Here is a 17,951-nt window from a genome sequence, read left to right on the forward strand (position 1 = left end):
ATGACTCCTTTCCAACATTCACAACTCTTACTGTTTAAAAGAAGAATCTGGAAAAAAAGTTCAGGAAGTTAAACTTCAGAAATGCAGCCATATATAAACATTGATTCTTTTCCCCTGTAATTGATTTCCATGCACTGGAACGCTGGTGGAATAAATGCAGAAACATATGTAAACAACTCATTAACATCACATGACCTTAGAGTTTGCAAAAAAGAAAAAGGAAAAAAAAAAAGAGGACAGAACAAATTAATGAAACACATATTTGCTAGATGCTTGGGGTGGATTTGTAAGGGAATTACACAGCTACAGTCAATTAAGGAGTTATAAACTATGCTTCAATCACACATCCTACCTTCCTCCCACACACCACAAGAAAATGGAGTGGGGAGTAAAGAGAGAAGGTAGAGTCATTGGAAGATGAAAATATTGCTTCATTCAGGCACTGAAGAGCAGCTAGCCTTGCCCGAGGCACGTTAACCTTAAGTCATTCGCTGCTGTTTATTCTACAGGGCACTAGCTGCTCGTGCTTAGCCCACACAGTTGGAGATAACAGCTTTATCGGAGCTGGAAAAGAACAAAGATGCACGAAATGCAGATTCCCTCTCTAACAATCCTGTCCTCCCGCAGCTCCCTCTGCCAGGATCCCAGCACACACAGGCTGGAGGAACGGCTGCCACTGGAGGAAGCCAGCAGTTTCCACACACATCACGCCACAATGTGGGAATTCAGGAAACGACACAAGAAAGGGGCTCCTAATAACTGTTCCAGAGCACTCGGGCCAATTTATGCAATCACACAGAGGTCACAGTCAATGTTAAAAAGCACAAAAGAAAGTGTCACAACAGCAGCTATTTCAAAGTAGGAAAGTCAATCTCAAGCTTACAAAGCACTTGGATGACATGGAATTGCTCCACCTACAATTTTTTAAGAGGTTGTCCTTCGCATTCTTCACAATTCCTCCATCTTAAAGTTCCTCCCTCCAGGAATCTCTGCTGCTCTGTGTCCTTTGTCCACAGCAGCTGGAGCTCAGGAAGCTGCTCGCATTATCCTTCGCCTACAGGCAGGAATCCCCACCCGATCCCACATCCATCCAGCACGGTGAGAGGAGTGCAGATTAATTTCTGTTCATCCCTGGTCCTGCGCCAATTTCACAGTGCTTTTCTTCTGGTATGTAAAAAATAAACCCTTAACAACACTGAGAAGTGCCAGGGAGCTGCTGGATCAGACAAGGCGTTCCCTCCACCACCAAGGCTGGGAATTCTGTGTCCAATCTGCAAATTCACTGTTGAGTGAAATAATGGCCCTACATTAAATTCATGTTTGCATTAGGTGCAAAGCCAGTTCTCATTCACTGTCAGGGGGCAACGACAGATAAGCATTCATGCACCACCACCAGAATCAACCATTGTAAGACAAAGTTTATGGAAATGCCAGAAAAACTCTACTTTTCAAAACACAAGAACAGGAAGAGTTACTACATGCTCCTCTGCCCTTCCCTCTAAGCTCTTAATTACAGAATCATAGAACAGTCGAGGCAAGAAGGCATCTCTGGAGATTACCCATCCCAACCCCCTACTCAAGAAGGATCCCCTGGCACATAGCCCAGGGTTGTGTCCAAGTGGCTTTTGAGGAACTCCAGGGAAGAATTCCTCTATCTGGTGAAACTTGGCCTCTTTTCATGGAGCATTTTGGAAGCAGGTGTGTAACCGGAAGAACGCTGAACATCAGCTAGCTACATCAGAAACAAACAAAGTGTTCAGCTTTGCTCTACCTGCATTCGCAGCCCAGTCCTCTACACTGTATCAGCTTGACAAAATAAGGGCTTCAATATCAGTCTGGACAAAGAGATTTCCTTACATGATCCTTATTCTCCTGCAGTACAGCCTGGAAGCCTTTAATGTCTATCACATGGTAAGATCCTTGATGTATGAAAGCTGACCATCTCCCTTGTCTCTTAAGGCTTTTTTTTATTATGATTTTCTAAAGAGATCTCTCCTTAAATTCTGATGAATGAATTAAGAAATTCCCTAAACTTCCAAAGGATTTGGATCCGAGTGCCATGCATGAATCAGGCAAAGAGGCCCCAAACTTCTACACAGTCTTTGTTTGCTCTTGATGGCTAAAGAATGTATGAAGTCACAGGAGAGAGAGATGTACAGCAGGTTCTGCACAAAAACATTTAATAATCCTGATATGGCCAAAATGATTAGGAGGGGAAAAACATGCCTGATTTAACACCAAAAATCCTAACCACTTTCACATCTCCAGGACTAATAATGGTGCCAACAATTATCAATATATATCTTGTGTCTCCCACAGAAACAAGGGAGGGAGGCAGCAACCCTTTTTGATTTCAAGTTTTGCAATTCATTTTTGATACTGCCATCAGAATCAGACTGAGACGTGGAAGAGGCCCAACTAAAAGTAACATTTGGCTGGGAGAAATCTCTCGTTGCCTTGGGAGGTCCTAAAATTGGTCTGAGTGATACAATGAGCACCTAAAAGATGCTAGAGTTCTGCTGTCTGCAGGAACGGGGCTACCTTCTTCCACTAGCAGAAGCTGTGCTGAACAGAAAACAGATTACTTTCAATGAAAAATAAAGAGGAGGAATAAAAGGAGAGAAAATACTGTGTATAAAAAAGAGCCAATGCATTAGAGCAAAACAAAATTCTATTAAATAATTGCTTCAAAAAGTGGCAATTACAGTTTCTCTGCGTATAGTGCTCTTCTGAAAGCAGTCTTTCTCCTTTAGTGAGCTACAGAAAGATTCATAATTAGAGGCGGCAGCAAGATATCAAGTAACAGATAGTTCATTAGCATTTTATGTTAAAAAAAACTAAAAATAGAATTACAGAACAAAATCTGATTTGATTTTACACCATTTCAGGAGCTTCTGCAGGATTCTGGAAGAGCACCAGCACTCTCTGCTGGTCATCTTTGTTCAATAGTTATCTAGAGGAGAAATGAGGCAAGAAAATGCATTGTTTTTTAATGTGAAATGCCATTTTTGCAGTAAGAGGATGATTAATTAGATCCCTACCAACTGAGCAAACAGCAACTAAGAGCTAGTTATGTTTCTGGAAACAATACAGTCATTACTAAGAAGTGTATTTACTACAGTCAATCATCGTTTGCTGGAATAAATTTCACTGTTGCAAATAAACATCTGATGTTTAATGCTTCGCTTTGCAGAAAGCACTTTGCTGAGCTGCAGCACAAAGACAAGCTGGTGTGAGAAGTTCCCAGGATGCCAGATTCCTTCCTTGGCTCCTTCCTGACTTTCCATCAATTTCAGAGCTATGCCAAGAAAAACAGCTCTTCTTAAAGAAGCCCAGTGCAGCACCGGCATCTTCCCCTGAAGCTACCACGCTTCAACCCAAGCAAACCTGCTCTGAGCCCATCCTTGTTACACCCCTCCCCAGGAAGACTTCTCTCCCTCTCCCCACACACATCCACACGTTACCTGCACCTTGTGGGCTCCCTCTCTGCATCCATGCCAGAGACTGCACGGGGCAAACACGTTGACAGCAAAACAAAATAATAAAAGCAAAGCCAAGTACCTAAGTGACAGCTGTCCCAGTTTCCAAACTATGTACAGATCAGGCATCAGCAAGAAGGGTTAAGACTGGCAAATTGAATCCATGTGCAGCTCATGAAAGTGTGGGAAACAAAAGAGACAATGTGAGTTAAGGACAGAGTATTCATTAGCAAAGGGCTCAAGTTTCTTGGCTTTTGCTGCCCTGCTTCCCGATGGCTATTTTTTTCAAGGTAGCTTTTTGTTCTTCAGTTTTGTGGAAAGACATTATACTCAAACTAACAAACTACAGTTCCACAGTACATGTGGAACTGCTTACAGTAATTTGTCTTTTTAACTCCTGGGGACACTAAAGCAACGTCAGAGATAGTTTTCTGCTGGGCTACGGTGGGCTTTGGGTCAGAGCTTTGTATGACATAGCTGATCCACAGACCCCACACTCCTCTACAAATACTCATTTACATTACGGTATTAAATAGGGAAATCTGATCTGGAGAAAGAGGTCTCAGTCACTCAGAGCAGAGCCTGGGGCACAAGCCTATCCAGAGCCCAGTGAGTGATGGAGGAGCACAAGAGGCATCAGCGAGTACCCATGGTACGTCTGCAGCCATCCACCGCTTGGGAGACACTCAGAGCAAGCACGCCAACCTTCTGGTGCCAGGGCTTCAGGAGCAGCTCCGTCTCGCGTAGGACATTAATGTGGTAACATTAGGATCTCTTATTGAGGTCCCTACAGATCAGAAGAGTATTGAAAATTGAGCCTCAAAGTCCATCCTTTGGGTCCCCAACAAAGCAGAATTCAAGTAATTCTTACAGGGGAGTCGATTTGCTGGCGGAGTTCTGGGAAAAGCAGTTGAAATAGTATGCTGGAAATTGAAACTAAGGTTCTATTTCACTGTTTGAGGCAACAGATATCTATCTACCAAGTTCAGCAAGATGTGCTGCATTTTCCTTTGACTATTTTACTTTTTGAAATAAAAAGTAAGAAAAAGGGTTCTCAAATTAGAGCAACAGCTGAGAGCCCTAAAAAGAACAAACAAGGTGGGAAAGTAGGTAATTTTAACACAATTGCAAGTCAAAGTCAGAAATAATTGTTCTAATGCATTCTGTTCCTGACAAATCTGAGCTTCAGAAGTGCTTTGCATCCACTGAGAGTCCTAAGGAACTTTGAAAGCGTTTAGGGATCACCTGGCAGAGCAGGGCCAGCAGCAGCAGCCAAATGCCAAGCAGAACATTCTAAAACACTGTGTGAGGAACAGATTCCTGCCTAAGGCGTCAGAGCAAGTTTCCCATCGTGCAAAATGGCTAAAGGTTTCAGACCTCAAGTTTTCTACCTGTTAAGTTAGTATTTTGAATATGACAGGACTGAGCAGGAGACCATTGATCTACATTAAATGAGAAGATGCTAAAAGCCCCAAGAACTTGAGTAACTGTAGGAAATTAACATGCTTTTTTTTTTTTCTTTTTTAATATTAACCATACAGCCAGACTACTCTTAAACATTCTCTTTCCACATTCATATCCACACCTTTGCTTTGTAACATTCAAATTCTGTATTCAGCTCTGTCCCTTGATCATTAATGCAGACTCCTAAGCTTCAGACTTCAAAGAAATGCACGCGTAAGAGTCACAGGCACAGGACTGGAACAGCGTCAAAGCCTCCCTGTGCAGGAACCTCCATCTTCTGTTTGACTTCACTGTACAAATACTTCGTTCTATCAAGACTGGGAAATTCAATGATTTAAGTGGGGCTTCCCACAGATTAAGTTAATAAGGGAATCCAACAGTGCCTCATCTCCTTCCGCCTTCCAAACACTGGTAAATGAAAGGAAATAGGAATGTCTCCTGGGGTAAGAGAAAGACGTGAGCTCTCTACAAATGTGCAAGAGAAGAAACCAAAGGCTTCTTTGTGTGTATATATACTTTTCCAGGAATCCTCTCCCCTTGCTTCTCCCATAAGTGGCATCAAGTTTTTCTAAGAATGTTATCACATGCAAAGGCAAAGCCTTGTCCACGCAGCACTGCAATTGGCATCCACAACTGCGCTGGTTTAGTTTTCTTCCTACATCCTTCCAGACCTGCTCTTCCAAGGCTTTCTGTCGGCCATCTGCCCCATACACTGTTTCTAATGTTATACTTTTTCTTCCTTTGACCCTTCCCCCTTTCTCCTGCTCTCATCCTCCCTCTCTGCAGCTCCCAGTGCTCGCATGCCCCACTGCCTTACTGCTGTGGGTGCCCTCTTGCCACGTGCAGTGCATGTTCAGTGTCGCCAGTGCTTCCCAGAGCTCCAGCCATCCCTTACTATTCTGAGCTCCATGCATATGAAACAATTACAGTTTAACACAAAACATTTGGGTTTGACAAACGAAGAAGTTACGGCACAGATAGATCAAAATCAGACCTCTCCTAAGCCCTAGGGGACTCAGTTAATGTAACTTGCAGTCAGCACCCCTTTGAGTTTGAAAATTACACCTACATCTCCTGGCTGAGACTAAACCTCTGTACGAGGCAATCTAAAAGGAGTCTGGCAGCTTTAGGTTTGTTCGTAGCTGCTTGTGTATTCCCAGCTTTCAAGGAAATTACCCAACACCAAACTAACACAGGTGTGGTTTCTTTAGTGGTAGGAAAGCTGATACAGCTCTTCAGATTCTGCCATTTTCACCTACAAGACAGTCTGCTCTCTCTCTGAATTAAGTCACATGTTACAACAGGATAGTGTGAGAAGCTGTTACAGATGTATTTCAAATGTCTTACGATGCCCCACAAAACAGACTAAAGTGACAGTACTGATGGCAAAATGTATTATGACTTACAGACAAGGTGAACTAGAAAGTCAAACTCAGAAATTTCTCTGCTAATGAGAACATTGCAATTAGGTCATCACTGAATGCTGTGTAACCAGGAATCAGAGCACAAATATTGCCACAGAATAATTAATATATGTGACAGCAGGTTCTAGGAATGAGAACAGGAATTTCATCCACACAGTCCTACTGTTGAATTATACAGATAAAGAGCAGACTTGAGATAGTCAGCTTCCAGAGGAGGCATGCAGGTAAAACACAGAGATCCAGTTTAGTACAAGCAATCTAGAGCCTAAACTCCCAGACATGAAAGTTCACATCCAACTTTAATGAAGATAGCATTCAGAGTGAGTTTCGGGTCATAATTCTATTTAGGTCATGTATGAACTTGATTCAGGACACCACTTTCTTTAACTATCTTCTGGACTCCAGTTTGAGCAGCATTTCTGATTTCCAGTAATTATTTCTCTTGTGCTAAAAAAACTACATTAGTTCCACCTCCAACTTTACTCAGTTCAGACTGCGGGTTTCAGTAGCTCTCTAAACATTAGACTTATTCAAACCAGAATGCTTTTTGTCACAGACACCCTGACCCTCTCCCTCTCTGGGGTCCTGCACAGGCACCTGGCAGTACCTGCTGCTGGGGCACACAGGTCAGGAGGGCAAAGAGCTGCAGGCTAATGGGACTCTGCTCTGATCAGAGAGGTTAGGTTACAAGGCCATGCCTTTGAAGACTGGCTTCTTCAGTGTGGCCCTCTGGTTTACAACTGGGATTTCTTTTAATTAGATTGTATTATTAATTATTTATGACCTATATTATCTGCTGCCCAAAGCCAAAAGATATCAGCCTTAACGAGGATAATTGGAATAGTTACTTTTTTTTTCCTTTACCTCTTTTGTAAAGCACCTTGGGCCTTACTGATTAGAGGTGCTAGGACAGGATTAGATGTTTAATGAAAAACTATTATTAAAACGTGGAATAAGAATGAGGACTGAATTAAAATAGAATTTTCTATTTTCTATTGCATTAGGGATGAGCAGAGGATCATTTATTAGAGGTGACACAGAAACTTTTAACCTCAAAATCAAATGGGCATCTTCTTTATGCTCCTCATGGTGGAGGACTCCAAGCAAGGACGCCAAGGGCCAGAGCCTGGGACCAGATGTGAAAACAGCCCCCAGGCACCTGTGCCATGGAAACACTGGGTATCCTGGCACCCACTGGTGGCTCCACTGGATTCTGGCTACCTACAACATCAAGCAAAAGCAACAGCTGCCAGGTTCCTGCATGACTACAGATTCAGCCTTCCGGCCTTCCACTCTCTCAAAAAGATATTTTGGAATTAGCACAGATGGGACTTGTGGCTCTGCTCCCACCATATGGCGAGTCTCACTGAGGATATTTATACGCCTACCTTAAGCAGCCTGCCTATAAAGGCCCAATCTTTCTACCTGAGGCAGCACAGGGATGGCTGAACCCAGACTTCAGGGGGCTGCTGGAGCCTTGCATCTCTAAGGAGCAGGGATGCAGATACACAGCTTCCAACACTTCTGGGATCATCAGCCACAGACTGATGTTTTCTTCTCTCGGGGCCAAAGTCGGAGGGTTTTGAGTCCTTTCTGCTTAATTTGGAATTCAGGCAGAGGCAGACCAGCAGGTGCTGTGGACCAGCAGGAATGGGAGAGGTGGGCCAGGAGGCATTGGGGCCCCAGGGCTCCTCTATGGGACTGCAGGAGCAAAGCGTCCCCTGGCACTACAGAAAACAGACATGGGAAGGACCAGGACAGCTCTGTTCTCCCCTTCACACACACACACACACGCACCCCTCTGATCCCAAAGCAGGTACTCACAGCAAACCCTCATAGCCTTCTCCGCTCCTCAAAGCTTTCCCAGGAGTCTTCCTCGGGACTCGCAAGGTCGGGCTGAGCCCAGTCTCGCCTCCCTCCCCGGGACAGCGGAGAGCCGCGGCAGCCCGCGGGGCCCGAGGCGGGGCGGAGCGGCAGCCGTGCCCTCAGGCCGGGCGCGGGGCGGCGGGCAGCCCCTGAGGGAGGGCCGCGGCCGGGAGGCGGGAGCCGGCGCCGCGTTCCCCTCTCTCTCCCCCCAGCGGCCCTTCTGCCTGTGGAGCCCCGCGCCGCTCCTCCGCACCTGCCCGAGCCCGGCATCCCAGCGGGCGGGGCGGCCGCGGCCCCTCCGAGGCGCGGAGAACCGGCCTCACCGCGGCGGCCCGCGCCTCCCTTCGCTCTCTCCCTTCCCGCTCCTTACCCGGCGGGCGCCTGCCCCGGCGGCCGCCCGCTCATCCATCCTGCCGCTTTCCCCGCCGAGGCGACAAAGCCGGCATGGCAACGGGAGGCGCCGCGCGGCTCTGGGAGGCGCCTTCCCCAGGTCGGGTGGTTAACTTTCACCGGGCGGCGGCGGCGGCGCCCGACATCCCCCGCTGGGCCGGGCCCTGCAGTGGCTGCCGGGAGGCGTAGTCCGTCCGCCCCGCCTCGGCGCTGCGGGCACCCGGCCGGCACAGCGATGTCTGCTGGACGCCTTCGGGCTGCGGCTTTTCGGCGAGCGAAGGGACGGCTGGTCTGCGCGGGACTTGGCGGGGCTAAAAGCTGAGAAGTCCTCCTCAAAACGCCGAAGGGGCCCGTCGTTACCGCAGATAACGCGGTGAGGAACGCCAAGGAGAGCGCGCAGGGAGAACAAAAGGACCCAGGGCTCACCCGTACCTCCAAGGTGAGTGGGGTGGCCGGGCTCACAAAATGGCTGCTGCCCCACTGGAGGCCCCTCACAGAGTCACAGAACTGCAAGGGTTGGAAGGGACCTCGGGGCACCATCGGGTCCAACCCCCTGCTAGAGCAGGCTCCCCGCAGTGATGGTGTGCTCCCATTGACTTGATTCCCTCACCTGAGATCTTCATAAACAGCGGTGAGATCCCCTCTCACCATTCTCTTACCTGAACAGCTCCAGGTCTCTCAGCCTTTCCTCGTAAAGGAGATGCTCCAGGCCTCTCTTCATCTTTGTGGCTCTCCGCTGGACTCACTCAATGATCTTTGCCTTTTATGAACTGGACACGGTGCTCCAGATGTGGCCTTACCAAGGCAGAGCATTGGGAGAAAATGCTTCCCACGTCCTCCTGGCCATGCTCTTTTCAATACACCCAGGATATCATTGGCATTCTTGGCCACCAGGCCACACTGCTGGCCCATGGCCACCCTGTTATCCGCCAGCACACCCATATCCTTCTCTGCAGAGCTCCTTTGCAGCAGATCAGCCTCTATAACCTGTACTGATGCATGCAGTTACTCCTCCTCAGCTGTAGGACTCTGGGCTTGCCCTTGATCCTCTGTGCCCAGTCCAGATCTTGCTGAATGTCAGCATAGCCTTCTAGTGTGTCAGACACTCCTCTCAGCTTCATATCCTTGTTGGAAAGGCTCAAGTTTTGATGGTTGTGTGGTTATAAGGGTACCTTTTCTACAGCTGACCTCTGGCCAGCCAGGCCTCCAGCCATTACAGAGCTTCTGCCCCGCTCTGCCAAATGAAGGCTGACGTCCCCTCCTGATACCTCGAGTCACCAGTGCTATGACCCTAGGTTTCATTACTGGCAAATGCTATCAATTACACTTTTTTTTTCTACACAGAAACACTTTCTCTACCTCCTGCTATTTACAGCAGATTTTACATGATACATAGAGAAATCAATAAGAAAGCACATGTTTTTGTGCTTATTATTATTTTACTGCCAACTGCAAATTTAGTATTTCACCTTGACATTTGATGATCTCAGCCATGAGTTCTTCGCATTTTTTGCCTTATTATTACATTTATTATCAGTCAGTGTATATGCTAAATATACTACCTTTATCACGTTGCAAGCTTTCTGCAACCACTTTATCTTATAACCTCTTTCTGTTTCTACTCAGCAGCGTTACCCCAAAACCATTCTCAAAAGTACTGGACACCTAAAAGCACAACTGTTGGAGATGCGTATCTAGAAAAATTGTCTCAGATCATAGAACCATTATGTTTGGAAAAGACCTCTGAGATCATCCAGTCCAACCATCTACCTACCACTAATACTGGCCGCTACTGTGTCCCTCAGTACCACATCTACACGTTTCTTGAACACCTTCAGGGACACTGACTCAACCACCTCCCTGGGCAGCCTGTTCAATGCATCACTGCTCTTTCTGAGAAGCTGTTTATTGTAATATCCAACCTGAACCTCCCCTGGCACAACTTAAAGCCCATTCCCTCTTGTCCTATTGCTATTACCTGGGAGAAGAGGGCAACCTCCACCCCACCACACCTCCTTTGGGGTAATTCTAGAGAGTGATAAGGTCTGTCCTGAGCCTTCTCCAGATTGAACAATCCAAGTTCCCTCAACCAGTCTCCGTAAGACTTGTGCTCCAGAGGCTTTGAGGCCTCTGTTGTATTGTGGGGCCCAAAACTGAGGACATTACTCAAGGGAGGGCTGAGTCAGGACAAGCACCTTCCTGGTTCTGCTGAGTACACTGTTTCTGTATGAGTTAGGTATGCAAACAAAAATAATCTAGAGAGAACAGTGTGATTCAAGAGGATGAAAAACAGAGTAATGGAAGCACTTCTGGATACCTCGAAAACGTTTTACCACTGCAATAGTTAATTACTAAAAAATGCTACAGGCAAAGGTTAAATATCTGGAAATTGTTGTTAATCAGCTGCTGGTCAAGTGCACAGCTCCTGCAGTCTTGTGCAAGGACGTTTCATCCCCTTTGCTTTGACATCTGAAAAACTAAGCATCTATCTAGTTTTGCTGTTGGTTTGTTCTGACACATGGACCTGAGAGTGGTAGTAATTAGAATAAGACATGGAAACAAACAAACAAAACATTCTAAGATATGAGTAGCAAGCATCCAAAGTCAGTGCAAAAATATTTTTAAGTGCATGCATTTGTGTTCATGGCACATTACAACTCCTTGCCATATTTGATTACAGATGCTTGCTTTTGATGAAGAGGAGGAAGAAAAAAGAGGAGGTAGCGACCACACATTGACCTTTCACTGTGAATACCAAAGGAGATATTGAGGGTAAGTCTTGTTTTTGCTCCATGGGGAGTCAGCAACACAGGGTTCCAAGAGTGAGACTAAAATGAGCCGTGCTCTAACAAGGCCTTGTTTGCCAGAGTCAGACAAGAATGGACCGTTACAAAACATGGTGGAATATTTGTTATTGTAGTACTGGATTTCCAAAATCCATAGTCTTTTTGTGGCTGACAAGCTCACTCTTTTCTTTGCCTCGTTACTGCAGCTGTCGGAGGTCTGCACCCCTGCCTGGAAAACATGAGCAGCAGCTAGAAAGCAATCCTAGCAAAAATCTGCATCATTCATGCGTAATCAGACAAATGCTTGGGAGATTTACAAAGGAGGGAGGAGGCAGAGAAAACTCACAATGCTGCAATCATTTACATTATTTCTAGTTGCTTTGCAAGTGTCACTTTTAGGATTAAAATGCATTAAGTGTAATTTTCATATAGAACTTTGTGCTTTAGCTCAATTGGGTTTTAATTTGCATCCTGTGGTGACCAAGTAACATTTGGCAAATAGACCATGTCTGTTTATAACACATACCTCCATTTTGTCTTGGTAGTATTGTATACATATTTACTTTAACTTGAAAGCATACTCTGTATTGCAGCTTACTGCTTACCTCAAAGATTCTCTCCACAGCTCATCCTGGATGCTTTGTTCAGCTCAGGCCACACCTAACACCCAGGATGGCAGTGCGATACTGCAGGGAAGCCACTAGGTGTAGGAGCAGACAATCACTGCTTTACACGTTTCTGTTCGGTGATCCAGGAGGAAGATACACAGGCAGCTCATTTGAAGCACTGCATTCTTGTAGTTCATAGGATTATAGAACAGCCTGGGTTGAAAAGGACCACAGTGCTCATCCAGTTTCAACCCCCTACTAAGTACAGGGTCACCAACCAGCAGACCAGGCTGCCCAGAGCCACATCCAGCCTGGCCTTGAATGCCTTCAGAGATGGGGCATCCAGAATCTCCTTGGGCAACCTGTTCCAGTGTGTCATCACCCTCTGTGTGGAAAACTTACTTCTAATATTTAACCTAAATCTCCCCTGTCTTAGTTCAAAACCATTCCCCCTTGTTCTGTCACTATCCACCTTGTAAGCAGATATTCCCCCTCCTGTTTATGTGCTCCTTTCAAGTACTGGAAGGCCATAATGAGGTCTCACTGGAACCTTTTCTTCTCCAAGCTAAACAATCCCAATTCCCTCAACCTTTCCTCATAGGAGAGGTGCTCCAGCCCTCTGATCATTAGTGGCCATCTTCTGGACCCGATCCAAGAACTCCACATCCTTCCTGTATGCAGTACACCAGGTGGGGTCTCACAAGAGCTGAGCAGGGACAATCACCTCCCCTTCCCTGCTGGCCACCCCTTTTCCAACGCAGCCCAGAATACAGTTGGCCTTCTGGGCTGCACATGCACACTGCTGGCTTGTGTCCAGCTTCTCATCTATCAGGCCCTCCACAAGTCCTTCTCCACAGGGCTGCTCTCAAGGAGATCTTCGCCCAGTTTGTATAAAGACCTGTAATTGCTCAGACCCAAGTGCAGCACCCTGCACTTGGCCTTATGACTGCTGACTGAATCCAAAACACTTTGGAGTGTTTGTAGCCAGTCTGATTTTGGTATATTGCTAGGTTTCATTCAGGGCCACCTCATGCTAACCCTAACCCTGTAGCAAGCACAGGAGCCAACCTAGAACAGCCAAGATCAGAATCCCAACTTTATACATTTGCACCATGTTGGTGCTCCTCCACTGACAATGCTTGTAGTTCTGCAGCATGCTTCATCTGTAAACACAAGCCTGATTATTCAAACTGTATTTTACTATGCTTTTTTTACCACTTTTAGTGGTTGACTTTACATCAACAAGAGTATTGCTGTTCTGTTTGCATACGTAAGGGGGAAGGTAAAAATCTTGAGTTCTTACCTGTCTTCAAACGTTCCAAAATATTTAGGTTAGAGACATCAGCTGTCTACTATGCAGCCATTTCTCTCTACAAGAACCACATTTTAAGATTTGCCCATTTTTTACTACTCCTGCTATTTAAAATTTCATCTTCTCTCTTACTTGATGACATGAAAGCTTTGATGTAACAGTAGATGTTTAATAACTTCCTCACCAACAAAGTTCACATTCATGATGACTGGATGCTTACAGATCCATGGGGTAGAATAAATAATTTACTAACATTATATTTAGTGCAAGGAGAAAGATCTGACTCCTGTTGTACAATAATGGTATTTTTAACATAAAATCTGAAAGAAAGACTACATACCAGCTGTCAGCATTTTAAATATGTTTATTCAGCAGCTATAACAGTCTGCCTCCAAAAAATTGGAGTCCCCTTTTGTTTCTGAACCGTGTCAAGTGACAGAAATGCCTGCTAGGAACATCGAAGAAGCTACATGGTGCACTCCTTTCTGAGAAACAGACATGTCTAACAGGGATTAATCTCTCTGAGAAGGCAAAATATAAATATATACACTCTAAATCCACAACAACAGTTTAAACGCACTACAGTAATTCAAGTGGGATAAGAGTGAACAAATCCAGATCATGTAAACTGCAGCCATAAGATATCTGTTGTCTTCTCAAATCCTGTCCAGTTTCGGTTTACATTCTGTGATCTGTCTATGGCAGAGTTGAAATACAGAAGCATAGAAGTGTTGAATCTCAGGGGCTGTGCACAGTAACAGGAACTGGGGTGATAAGCTGTTCTCTACACGTTGCTCAAGGCATCCACGCCAGGAAGAACTTTACCTGTGAGTAGTTGAAGAATTCCAATAAAGTTCAGAAAGAGAAGTACTTGGCTTTATGCTTACAACTGCAATGTTTACACATATTCAAAAACCAGAAACAAAATCCCCCCCAAAACACCTCAAACTATAGGTCACATTGTTTCTACATGCATTCCTGCTGCTGTTTGTGGCAATCACCACATATGGATTAAACTGTTCCACACAGTAAATACATTTTAGGGTTCTAGTAAGTATCCAGAGCATATCTGCAGACAGATTCTTAGCAGCCAACAATCATCAGTGTTCAGTTAATGATAACAGTTGTTTCTGTCCAAGTTCCTGCTAGGGGCAGATCCAAATACTTTCAGATATTCTTCCATTAAATTTGATGGCAAACAGATTTTTGATAGGATCTGGGAAGTTGTTGCATATTTCCTTTAATCCCCAGCAGCATGTACATAGGATTTTGGAGTGTGTGGTGGAAATTTAATGAGTGAATTAAGAAAAATAAACACTACCTTCTCCAAGACTTGAGTCTTCTACTGTGACTAAAACATCTGTGTCCTGATAATTAGATACATCATTGCAAAGGGCAAGAGTAAGGAACACGCTCATCTTTGGGTATGGGTCCCCAAATTACTGAAGTGCAATGTTCTCTGAGGCATTTTCTTAGCTCTTTGTTGTTCTTCATTATCAAAGAAGGATATTTTCTTACCACCCTACCCCCCAAAAAAACCCCACTACTTTTGAATGCTTGAGCTGTACAACAGTACTGAATTTTAACACTGTTCACAGCCCACTAGTTGTTTTAGTAGCCTTTTTTTTTTTTTTTAATATATAGATTCTTCAGAAGATCCTCTAGTTAGCTAGACTTCCGTTACATTTAAAAGATCACACACAAGCCCACATTTTGGGCCAAAACTTAGACGATTTTGTCCTTTTGAATAAATCAGTTGCACAGTGCTTCCTTCTAGCCATCTGCATTCTTTCCCTCTACCACCACTCCCTAGGCAACAGAAACAAAAGCTCTGTCTCACATACAACTGCTGGAAACCAACAGCTGCAATGCAGTTTGTTACAGTTTCTCTTCTACAGAGACGCTGACAGTATTAGATACTTTACACATACTGGGAAACAGATAATTACCAGAGGAAATGAAAACCCATTTAGAGAACAATGTAACTCACTGGAAGAGCTCTAATCCTCACCATTTTGGATTGTCAGTACTCTTGTGCAGGTTTGTTAAGTGATCGCTAGAGGGCTCCCCAAACCAGGGGATTTCCAACGATGCCCTCAAAAGGAAGCTTCTAACCAAAATTTGAAGTTATTCTGATCCCTAACTCAAACTGAGCATTGCAAACAGTCTGCTTAGCATGTTTCAGGGAATCATCGATAAGCCAGGAGCTGCTCTGAGAGCTGTACTACTTTCTTTTACAGCTTTTATTGCTGCGTGGGAGTGACAGTCTATGCTCTTTGCAGGAATATTCCATTTTCTTTTCTCTTCCTCTAGGGGACAAAAAAAGAGCTAGGAGGATCTTATATGCAACTCCATTTGTTGAAACAAGACGACAGTTATTCTGTTGTTGTGCCTTCCTGAATATCAACACAAGGCATAGCACCCAGAATTACCTAATTTGCTCAAGCAAGTCAAAAGAAAAAAACAGTTACCCTCTAGCAGTTCCAGGCTGGCACCACCTCCAGTGCTGACATGGCTAACTTTATCTTCAGTGTTCCACTTTGCACAGCATGTAGCAGTATCTCCACCACCTGTAGTACAAGAAAAATTAAAAATGAGCAAGGCAAGAAATTCAGTTTGTTCAGCTTAAGGGACATAGCCTTGCTACAGGCTGGTGGTGCTCCCAAATCCTCAACATTAGTTCATACAGCAGTTTTTAAAGTCATATCTGCAAGCTGAGGGGGAGATGAAAGCATTGCCATAAAACAATTTGCGAACTATTGTTAATGTGGTGCTTAGCAGGCAGAAACTTACTGCTTTTATAAAGACAAGAACAATCATGTGCAACTACTTACCAATAATGGTGATGCAGCCCTTTCCAGTTACTTCCACTACTTTGTCCATCAAGGCTTTGGTTCCTTTGGAGAACTTGTCCCATTCAAAGACTCCAACTGGACCATTCCACACTATTTGCTTGGCTCTTCCTACAACTTCAACAAACTTCTTAACACTTTCATGGCCACAGTCCAAGCCCTACGACAAGTAAGAGAATTCAGAGAGAAGCTTTCTAGCATCTTACCTAGAATCACCAATGCCTTACTGATGGGATCCTCAACTGCTTTTTTCCCCCCTCCTCTTTCATTTGACACTGAAGTTAACAAGGCTCTTGGAAGGCCTGATGGTGCTGATTTTGTGCCCCCAAGTTTGCTGCCAGTTCAGATACTGCAGACTAATCACAAAGCAAGAGTTTCTCTCAGCACTGAATACCAAGGAATAGAGATCTGCCAGAAGTTACTTCTGTGGGGTGGAATCTGGTGTGGTATTTATATTCTGAGTACAAATAAGTCATTAAAAAAAAATAATAACAAAATATCAATGTCAGATGCATGAAGCCTTACTTAGAAACTTTTGCAAACTCTAATTAAGTTCCAGTCAAATAAAAGGGACTTACACTCCATTTAGAACTCAAAGATTTAGAGGAATGTTGTCGTTTTAATCCAAATCCCACAAAAGCTACTTTAAGACTTAAAATTGTATCAGGAGAAACCACATGGTTTTCATTTTATGAAACAAAAGTATTTCATGCAGTTAGACTGCCCTTCAGAAACATTTGCAAAGGATCACAGTTACTCTTATAATTCCTACAAGAAGTGTTTTTCTCACCTCAGTGCTTCCTGTTACTATTTCTAGTCCCTCATCTATTAACACCTACCATCCAGCCAGCAGGAATGCCTGAAGCCACAGTGGCTTCCCCAGTCTGTGCATGCTCATCGAATTTGTCTGCAGTGATGAAGTCCACTGGCAAGGTAATCTTCACACCGTTCTTCTCCGCCTTGGCCATCAGGTCCTTGACAATTTTTGATCCCTCTTCATCAAACAGAGAGTTGCCAATCTACAAAATAATTATGTGGAAAAAAATAAAAGAAGCATCTGTTAAGTTACTGGACATTATCTATGAGATGAACAGCAGCCATACCATTCAGACAGCAATTCTGGAGAGCTCTATTAGAGCACTAAGACATACACAGCAAGGCAATTTTTGCAAACAGGCTGTTGAGCAATTTCTGGGTCCTCCCTACTCTCTATAGGGTATACTCTCTAGCTATATATATGGGTCATCCTTTACTAGAAGCAGACACAATTCTCTTTCATACCTGCATGTTGTTTAACACTTTAAGAAAGGTGAATGCCATTCCACCGCCAATGATCATCTCGTTGACCTTATCTAACATGTTACTGATCAGCTGGATCTTATCCTGAACTTTAGCTCTGGAAAAGAAAAGGAAAGAATGAACAGTGTAGTCTCCACCCCAGACTCCTCAGGCAGACCTTACTCTATCTTTAATTAAGACAGAACAAAGCCTGAAGGAAGGACTTACTGCATAGAAGTATAAAGCAGAATTTTTCAACTGCTATTCAGTAACGGCAATACTGAGATATTGCAAGGTCATTCTGAGAGAATGATTCAACAAAGAAGTTACGGGGAGTGGGCAGAAAGAATGTGGCAACTCAGCAGGCCAGCATTAAACAGTATCTGATAAAAATAGAATAAGAAGCCCTCAATTTTTCTCCCATTTAAATATAAATTTAGCTTGGCACTTTTTGACTATCCAGCAACACACAGCAGGGATCAGAGCACTGCC

At 44.4% G+C, this 17,951-nt stretch overlaps 2 protein-coding genes and 1 long non-coding RNA gene across 5 annotated transcripts in view; 1 reads left to right on the top strand and 2 right to left on the bottom strand.

Annotated features, from left to right (window-relative positions):
- The window catches only part of AMOT (angiomotin), a 61,973-nt gene extending 53,247 nt beyond the window's left edge, over nucleotides 1–8,726 (bottom strand). Inside the window, exon 1 of one of the 2 annotated variants that reach the window (XM_052673255.1) lies at nucleotides 8,604–8,726. The gene's annotated coding sequence lies outside the window, so the exon portion shown is untranslated. Of the gene's footprint in view, nucleotides 1–3,561; nucleotides 4,257–8,603 lie in introns of those variants that run through there. The other variant, XM_052673257.1, reaches the window with a different exon arrangement.
- Nucleotides 8,727–8,878: 152 nt separating this feature from the next.
- On the top strand, nucleotides 8,879–13,942 carry LOC128076011 (uncharacterized). Its single transcript, XR_008204193.1, has 2 exons — nucleotides 8,879–9,062; nucleotides 11,304–13,942. It is a non-coding gene; the product is annotated as an uncharacterized LOC128076011 (long non-coding RNA).
- Nucleotides 13,676–17,951, bottom strand: part of PGK1 (phosphoglycerate kinase 1) — a 156,799-nt gene continuing 152,523 nt past the window's right edge. For both annotated transcript variants that reach the window (XM_052673261.1, XM_052673260.1), the window contains 5 exons: nucleotides 17,463–17,577; nucleotides 17,021–17,200; nucleotides 16,164–16,341; nucleotides 15,801–15,899; nucleotides 13,676–14,154 (listed from right to left, as the gene is read on the bottom strand). In XM_052673261.1, the coding sequence (XP_052529221.1) occupies nucleotides 14,114–14,154; nucleotides 15,801–15,899; nucleotides 16,164–16,341; nucleotides 17,021–17,200; nucleotides 17,463–17,577 (613 nt within the window). In that variant the 3' untranslated portion in view covers nucleotides 13,676–14,113. The remainder of the gene's footprint in view (nucleotides 14,155–15,800; nucleotides 15,900–16,163; nucleotides 16,342–17,020; nucleotides 17,201–17,462; nucleotides 17,578–17,951) is intronic.

This window comes from Tympanuchus pallidicinctus, unplaced genomic scaffold (genome assembly GCF_026119805.1).
Source record: "Tympanuchus pallidicinctus isolate F22 unplaced genomic scaffold, pur_lepc_1.0 scaffold13, whole genome shotgun sequence".
In the NCBI taxonomy this organism is placed as follows: domain Eukaryota; kingdom Metazoa; phylum Chordata; class Aves; order Galliformes; family Phasianidae; genus Tympanuchus; species Tympanuchus pallidicinctus.